The sequence below is a fragment of the Capricornis sumatraensis genome, chromosome 8 (assembly GCF_032405125.1).
Source record: "Capricornis sumatraensis isolate serow.1 chromosome 8, serow.2, whole genome shotgun sequence".
Taxonomy (NCBI): Eukaryota; Metazoa; Chordata; class Mammalia; order Artiodactyla; family Bovidae; genus Capricornis; species Capricornis sumatraensis.
In genome coordinates, this window is record NC_091076.1 from 24,207,518 (window position 1) to 24,216,230 (window position 8,713).

Below are 8,713 nucleotides of genomic sequence, written 5' to 3' on the forward strand. Positions count from 1 at the left end.
ACTGGCACTCTGGAGTTTTTATGTTATTCCCAGCCGCTGAAGTTTCCTGGCAATTGCTGTGGCCTCACAGCTGGATTCCCAAGGTGTTCAGCAACATTCTATCTCCCTAACAATACATGAATACTACAGACTAGCTGGCTTCAACCAGAGAACTTCATTCCTCACACGTCTGCAGGCTGGAAAGTCCAGGACCAAATTGCAAACCAACTTGGTCCCTGGTGGGAGCTCTCTTCTTGGCCAGCGGATGGACACCATCTCATTGTGTCTTTACAGGAGAAAGAGAAAGCTAGCTCTCTGATGTCTGTAACATTATAAGGACTCTAATCCTTCCAGCCCAGGCTTCCACACTTATGACCTCATTTAACCTTATTTACTTCTTTCATCTGAACAGCTCCATTAGGAGTTGGCTTCAGCATAGAAATTGGGGAGGGGGGACACGTTCAGTCCGTAGCACTGGCCTTTCCATGCTTCCAGGGAGCTCAGAGGCCTTCTACCCCTGCCCCATGTGCGCTGCCTTCAGGTGAGTTCACAGGAAACCCCAGCTGCATGCCCAGTCAGTTCAACTGCACCCCTGAGCGGTTCCATACCAAGCGTCATGGGTACAGGGGGGACGTCTTGCTTGTCAGCTTTGGATTGGGACACCCAGCAATCTTTATCAGCCTTCCCACAGGCTACAGGTTTCCAAAAAGATCAAAACCTCAGCTTTCTATATTTCTTAATCTCTTAGTAGTTAATCCAATACCAGTTAATAACACCTCGTATGAAAATTTCCCTTTATAAACCACTAACTGCTTTCTTAACACTCACATACACAAGTAGACTCTCTGTCCTGCTCTCTGCCCACTAATATTTCTGCAAGTGAGCTAGTTAAAATAAGAGGCTATGAGGAAACATTCACAAGCAAGGAGGCTCTATGTCTACATTTAGGCTTCAAATAAGACCAAAAAATATAGACCATCAGGAAACAGTGTTGGAGGCAGTTCTGGGTGGCACAGAAAGAAACTGGTTCATAGATGGATTTTGAAGAGCTGCTGAGTGATGAACAGGGATCAAGGTGGCAGTCTCTGGAGCAGGATTCCACCCTCCAGTCCTCCTGGGCCGTGTCCACGCCCCACACAGAGAGCTCCGAGGACAGGCTAGGGGACTAGACCACGCGACAGTGGGGGGACAAGACACGACTGCAGGGAGTGAGAAGGCCTGACAGCGAAGGGCCTGGAAAGGGCCCCAGGGTCACCAGAGGGGCCTGGAGAGGGAGCGGGTCTGATTAGGGGAGGCTGGAGAGGGGTCTGTCCTGAATGATGCTGAGATTGTGTCCAGAACCAAACACACAGGCACAGACTCAGCCTTCCCGTCGGGGTCCTTCCATCAGTCCTGAAACTAACAGGCTGTCCTTATACCAAAGAATGACACACAGTCTCAGGATTCCATCTCTTAAGCATTTATTAGATCTGCTGCCTTCTGAGGACAGAGAACTCTCTAGGTCAGTGTCCCTCACTTGGGGACTCACTTCGCCATCCCCTGAGCAGAGAGAGGGGCAGCTCAGTACTTGTCAGGCAGGCCAGAAGGTCTGAAGTGGTTGGGGTCTTTGCCACTCCGGCCCCATTCATTGGCAAACTGATCGGCCCTCGAGTCCTCCCGACCCTGGCCACTGGTCGTACCCTTAAACAGAGGGTCTGTGATTCTCTGAATATTTTCTCTGGCATCACTGGAAAGGAGGAGGGTGGGGGGAGATTAATACAGAACTATGAGCCACAGCCCCACCATCCCCATCTCTCGTCTTTCCAAGGGATCGATGACTCTGAGAGGAGCCAAGGAAAGGGGGGCTATAACCCTGAGGCTCCCTGGGCTCAGCCAACCTCAGCCCTGTGCTGGGCGAACAGCACCCATAGGGGGAGGGTGGAGAGTCGCCTGTCTCACCAGCCTTGCTCTGGTCTTCAGCCACTCAGACCTCACACTGGGCACAGAGCAGGAGGGTGCTTAATAGTAGGAGGGCCCACGGCCCTACTGGAAAGTTCTCCAGGGCTTGGCCCCTCCACGTTGTCCTAGGCAGCCAAGCTCTGCTCACCCATCCCTGCATCCCCAGGGGCCCTGGTACCTGATCACTTTAGCAGCCCAGGCGCCCCCCGGTCCCCTCTGGGCAGCATCATAGTTTCCGCGGGCGTGGAAGTATTTGTCTGCACCCTTGTAGTTGGCTTCTCTCATGTCAGAGTAGGCTCTCCACATGTCTTTAGCCCCTGGAAAGCAAAGCACATGGAGTAAGGATTAGCAGGGGAGAGAAAACTGTGACACAGCTTACAGAAGAATCAAGGAATGCGAAATCTTCCACTGACTCGGTTTCAGCCTGTGGTCTTAGCACCACAGATGCCGTAGGGTGAGAAGAGCACTCCTTATGCCCAGTTGTCTGCTCCTGGTACTGGAATGAGAGTCACTGGGGTGGGGTGGGGAGGGGCTACAGCTGTGGGAGCTGTTTGTCTGACCCCTGTGATGCTGTCTCTGTGTTGCATCTCAATGAGGGCTCTACCCGATATGTTTAAGGACAGAGGGAGTTATTATAGGACAGGATTCCTCAGCAGCATTCTATTGAAATTTGAGACCAGGTACATTGTCGCTGTTCAGGGCCATCCTGGATATTATAACATGTCTAGCAGCATCCTAGACCTCTCAAACTGTTCCCCAGTATGACAACTGAAAATGCCCCCAAACATCACCAAACGTCCCCAGGACACAGTTGCCCTGGGTCCAGAACCGCTGTTGTAGAGGAAGCTGCACATGATAAGCTCCGGGGGAAGTGGGTGAGTGAGGAGGTGACATGCGGGACAGGTTCTGAGAAAGGGGCAGACATACAGCTGCTCTGCTCTGACGCCTAAGAAATATATTCCTGCCTCACAAAGGATCACTTGTGACTTGATTCCCCTGCCTGTTAGGTGAGTGAATGGAGTCCGGCGAACTCTCTAGTCGACGGTACTGATGATGTGGGCTGCTTGAGGCAGTGGGTCTTTTCCTCAGCCCTGGCTGCACTTTCCAATAATCTGGGGAGACACTGAAAGGCCCCTGAGCCCTCACAACCCAAGCCAATCAGCTCCCCATCTCTGGGCTGGGCTCAGGCAGCAATAGTTTTCATGGCCACCCAGGTGACTCCAAACTGCAACCAAGGTTGCTCAGTCCCCGGCTTGAGGAAGTGGTGCTGGGAGAAGTCTACTCGGTGAGAGCCTTGGCCTCAAGCTCAGCTGGGTTCCCACCTCTGTTCTGCTACCTGCTGACGGACGCTCAGTCCGTGAGTGACGGACTCGCTGCTCTAAGCCTCGGTTTTCTCCCCTTCATGCCCCCTCACAGAGGTTTTCTGCAGGTAGGTAGGTGACCAACTGTCCCAGCTTGACCAGACTGCCCCTGTCTTCATGGAACTGCCCCAGCTAGTGCTACTAGTATCCTGGAAAACTCCCCAGCCCTGGGCAGAGCAAGACAGTGGGTCCCTCTAAATTGCATGTAAGAGCCGAGTTCGTTGCGGAGGCTTGAAATTTGTTATTAGGTTTACACACACACACACCTTTTTTTTTCATTAGTACAAAAAGGATCTTCACAACCCGGATAATCACGATGGTGTGATCACTCATCTAGAGCCAGACATCTTGGAATGTGAAGTCAAGTGGGCCTTGGAAAGCATCACTAAGAACAAAGCTAGAGGAGGTGATGGAATTCCAGTTGAGCTGTTTCAAATCCTGAAAGATGATGCTGTGAAAGTGCTGCACTCAATATGCCAACAAATTTGGAAAACTCAGCAGTGGCCACAGGACTGGAAAAGGTCAGTTTTCATTCCAATCCCAAAGAAAGCCAATGCCAAAGTATGCTCAAACTACCGCACAATTGCACTCATCTCACATGCTAGTAAAGTAATGCTCAAAATTCTCCAAGCCAGGCTTCAGCAATACGTGAACCATGAACTTCCTGAAGTTCAAGCTGCTTTTAGAAAAGGCAGAGGAACCAGAGATCAAATTGCCAACATATGCTGGATCATGGAAAAAGCAAGAGAGTTCCAGAAAAACATCTATTTCTGCTTTATTGACTATGCCAAAGCCTTTGACTGTGTGGATCACAATAAACTGTGGAAAATTCTGAAAGAGATGGGAATATCAGACCACCTAACCTGCCTCTTGAGAAATCTGTATACAGGTCAGGAAGCAACAGTTAGAACTGGACATGGAACAACAGACTGATTCCAAATAGGAAAAGTACGTCAAGGCTGTATATTGTCACTCTGCTTATTTAACTTCTATGCAGAGTACATCATGAGAAACGCTGGACTGGAAGAAACACAAGGTGGAATCAAGATTGCCGGGAGAAATATCAAGAACCTCAGATATGCAGATGACACCACCCTTATGGCAGAAAGTGAAGAGGAACTAAAAAGCCTCTTGATGAAAGTAAAAGAGGAGAGTGAAAAAGTTGGCTTAAAGCTCAACATTCAGAAAAACGAAGATCATGGCATCCGGTCCCATCACTCCATGGGAAATAGATGGAGAAACAGTGGAAACAGTGTCAGACTTTATATTTTTGGGCTCCAAAATCACTGCAGATGGTGATTGCAGCCATGAAATTAAAAGACACCTACTCCTTTGAAGAGAAGTTATGACCAACCCAGATAGTATATTCAAAAGCAGAGACATTACTTTGCTGACTAATGTCCATCTAGTCAAGGGTATGGTTTTTCCTGTGGTCATGTATGAATGAGAGAGTTGGACTGTGAAGAAGGCTGAGCACTGAAGAATTGATGCTTTTGAACTGTGGTGTTGGAGAAGACTCTTGAGAGTCCCTTGGACTGCAAGGAGATCTAACCAGTCCCTTCTGAAGGAGATCAGCCCTGGGATTTCTTTGGAAGGAATGATACTAAAGCTGAAACTCCAGTACTTTGGCCACCTCATGCTAAGAGTTGACTCATTGGAAAAGACTTTGATGCTGGGAGGGATTGGGGGCAGGATGAAAAGGGGACGACCGAGGATGAGATGGCTGGATGGCATCACTGACTCGATGGACGTGAGTCTGGGTGAACTCCGGGAGATGGTGATGGACAGGGAGGCCTGGCGTGCTGTGATTCATGGGGTCGCAAAGAGTCGGACACGACTAAGTGACTGAACTGAACCGAACCAAACCAAAAAGGCTAGAAAAAGATAGGAAACAGACTAAAGCAGGGAGAGCATCACTGAGTACAGGAAGGACCAACAAGGTGCTCTGAAGGTTGCTGAATTATCCAACCAGGAAATGGAAGGTAGGAAGAGAGGAAGGGAGGGAGGGAGGAGCAGGGCTGGAAAGACGGGAGAGAAGAACAGATGGACCGCTTTCCCCCTACTTCATGCAATTGGCCTGATGGAACGTTCGTTCCATTTCAGACTTGTTTTCTGTCTTCCATTCAAACTGCTATTTCAGCTGGGAATGATGCTTGTTCTTTCTCTACTACCTGATGGACATAAATCCTATGCTTTTCAAACTGTCTGGAAAAAGCTCCCCCAACACCTGTCATATTCTACCACATAGGGGAACACCTCCTAGGATGGCAGCTCCAACCCCCAGCGGTGTTTAGGGTGAAGCCTAGAGGCCCAAGGATGCCATCGCCCCTCCATCGGCCTTACCTTCATACGCCTCACCAAGGAAGGACAGCCACTGGCTGTGGACTCCCAGCACCAAGGAGCAGAGAATGAGGCCTGTGAAGAGCTTCATTGTGCTGAAAGGAAAGGAGAGGGTCAGGGAGACACGGACGAGCCCTGCACCCCTCTCCGCCTGGGGTTTAATGTTGAGGAGAGCCTGGCTGTTCATCTCCACTAGACTCTCAGTGATCCTGCTAGGACACACTGCAGTTGGACCTTACTCGCAGCCTCAAGCCCTCAATTCTGAACCCACCAGCCCTGAACCCAAGACTGTCTAAGCGATCACCCAGATGGTTTTGATGGAAGAAGAGGACAGTTGGGTCCAAGCTGTGTCTTACTAAAGCGGCCTGTCGTTAATCAAAGAGCATTTCCCATGCACCACTCTGTCAGCACTAACCACATATAGGAGAAAGAGAAATCAGAAAAAATTATGTTTTAAAGCAAATGTTTTCAAAGAAATGGCTCCTTGAAGTGGTTTCTCACCTGATCCCCAGTGGAGGAGAGCTGCTGGCCCCTGCCTGCTGCGGAGAGGTGGCTATATTTATACTGAGCCATCGCTGGGAGGGTCAGGGGTGAGGAGAACAGCTGGTCTGGTGCCCGGGGAGAGTCCCTGCAGGTCATTTCTCCTACATATCTGCAAAGGGTGACTTACCGGACAGCAATGGCTGTCCTCATCCACAGGTCATTTAGCTGGTTGTGCAAGCCTGAGGAGATGAGGGAGGCCTGATCTGCCTGGTGGCCACTATCAGGAAGACGGCTGTCCTCAGTGGAGGGACTGAGGTGGGGCTGTGGGCTGTGGCGCTCCAAGATGGCGGCCTTCAGGCTGCTGGAAGGTGTGTAGTTAGGGGTGATGCCTCCAGCCTGGACCTTGCTTTCCTGGTCATTTCCAGGATGGTCCCTGCTAGAAATTAAATCCTTTGGGTTCATGTCCAAAGCCCTTGAGCTTCAAAACCGACAGACCAGCCCCAGGGAACCTCATGGGTGCCCTGAGCTCCTTCCACTGCTCCCTGAGCCAGTGCTGAGTTGTCAGTTCCAGGGCACAGAAAGCCCTTCTCAGTCTCTTAGCCATCAACGGTCAACACTTACTAATGATTTTTTTTTTAAGTATAATAAAATAAGAGAACCTTTTCGACTTGGTAAAGGTTAAGTCAATAATCTGTAACAGCCGTTGTCACAGTGTATTCTCTGCAAACCTGAGGATCTCTTATGACCCTTTCAGGAGGAGTCTATGATATCAGAACTATTTTCACAATAATATTCAACAGTAATATTCTTTTCCTTTTTCATTCTCATTTTTCATGAACGTACTGGGTGTGAAAGGTTTATTGATACAGTTTTAGATTTTTGCATTCAACTGACCTTTAAGAAACTACCATTTGTCAAGTTTTGGTATCATATCAAAGAATAGTCTGAATTATCTTAAAACTCTGTTAAAATGCTCTGCCCTTTTCCATCTATGTTTCTGTGTAAGGCTGAATTTTTTTCACCTTACTTGGGTTCATACTTCAACCCAAATAATGTATTATGACAGATCGAGCACAGGGTCAGATGTGAGAACCCAGCTATCTTTGATTACGTCAGATTTTTTTTTTAATTTTGAATGTAAACTTACTATATTTGTTATTATTATTTTTTTGTTTTGGAAAGAGATTATTTTCTTTAAAATATATTATTTATGTTAACATAATGAATTTATTATTATCTTTATTTATTCAACCATTTATTAAACACTCTGCAAATAGTTTTTCATAAATTAACTCAGTCATCATAAAACTTAATAATATCATGAATGATATATTATGGTGTTTCAATATTCTTTAACATTTTTTCATTCTAGTGTGATAAATCCTGATAGAGTCTCCATAAATAAAAGTTCTCTGAGGTCTTCAATAATTTTTAAGAGTATGATGGGACCCTGAGGCCAAACAGTTTGAGAATCATTGCTCTACAGCAAATATTATGTGTAAAAAAAAACTTCAGGTGCATTCTCAAGAAGGCCAGGGATAAGACATGGATTCCTCTTCAAATCAACTAGTTTCACATTCTCCTGGAGGACCTACCCAGTGCTAAGACAAGAAACAGGAGGAGTGTAAGAAATGGAAGGGAAGAAATGAAACCATCATTATTTCAAGATGATACAACCTTTTACATAGAAAACCCATCAGCATAAAGTGGACAGAGGAGGCTGGTGGGCTACAGTCCACGGGGTTGCAAAGACTCGAACATGACTGAACACATGTGCACAACAAAGCCTTTCAGAGAATTCAGTGAGATTGCCATGTTTCACATTAAAAAAATCAATTGTGTTTCTCTACACTAATTTTTTTTTATTTTACTTTATTTTACTTTACAATACTGTACTGGTTTTGCCATACATCAACATGAATCCGCCACGGGTGTACATATGTTCCCAATCCTGAACCCCCTTCCCACCTCCCTCCCCATACCATCTCTCTGGGTCATCTCAGTGCACCAGCCCCATGCATCCTGTATCCTGCATCAAACCTAGACTGGCGATTTGTTTCTTATATGATATTATACATGTTTCAATGTCATTCTCCCAAATCATCCCACCCTCTCCCTCTCCCACAGAGTCCAAAAGACTGTTCTATACATCTGTCTACACTAATTCTTAACAGCTAAAAAATACAACACAAAATACCATCAAAGCATTAACTATCTAGGGAAAAAGCTTTAAAAATACACGAATATTTACAGAACAATTTTAGTTTGTTAAGGGATAAAAAGTGGGGATGTGGGAATGTCATGTTCATGGAGAAGATGTTAGTAAAGATGTCAGTTCTCCTTGGATTAATTTATAAATTCAGTTCAGTGCTAATCAAAAATTCCCAGTGGAATTTTTTTAGGAACCCAACAGATTTATTCTTTATGGATGAATGAAGGGCCGTGAATAATGATGTCAATTAAAAAATAAGAGCCAAGAGGGAACATGCCCGAGTCTTTGAGTTGCATGAGCTTGAGATTTACCCCAAGTGGGGAGACAATTCTGAATGGTGTGTCTGTGTCTTTAGGTCAGAGGGCATCCCTGGGGCCGTGAGAACTGAGAGCTGTTTGCA

At 46.8% G+C, this 8,713-nt stretch overlaps 1 protein-coding gene across 1 annotated transcript; it reads right to left on the reverse strand.

The window, feature by feature from the left end:
* Window positions 1-1,412: 1,412 nt before the first annotated feature.
* Window positions 1,413-6,174, reverse strand: LOC138084289 (serum amyloid A protein). Its single transcript, XM_068978482.1, has 4 exons — window positions 6,120-6,174; window positions 5,622-5,713; window positions 2,096-2,234; window positions 1,413-1,705 (listed from the first exon to the last, which is right to left on the reverse strand). Exons 2-4 carry the CDS (start codon window positions 5,707-5,709, stop codon window positions 1,540-1,542), a joined length of 393 nt encoding a protein of 130 aa, XP_068834583.1. The 5' UTR covers window positions 5,710-5,713; window positions 6,120-6,174; the 3' UTR covers window positions 1,413-1,539.
* Between the last annotated feature and the right edge of the window lie 2,539 nt (window positions 6,175-8,713).

What these genes read in the sequence shown, in the direction of transcription:
- LOC138084289 (XM_068978482.1), bottom strand. Translation starts at nt 5,709, where the DNA reads ATGAAGCTCTTCACAGGCCTCATTCTCTGCTCCTTGGTGCTGGGAGTC. An exon ending in CCTTGGTGAGGCGTATGAAG is followed by an intron (nt 2,235 to 5,621) that starts GTAAGGCCGATG and finishes TTTGCTTTCCAG; the next exon opens with GGGCTAAAGACATGTGGAGA. An exon ending in TGGGCTGCTAAAGTGATCAG is followed by an intron (nt 1,706 to 2,095) that starts GTACCAGGGCCC and finishes CCTCCTTTCCAG; the next exon opens with TGATGCCAGAGAAAATATTC.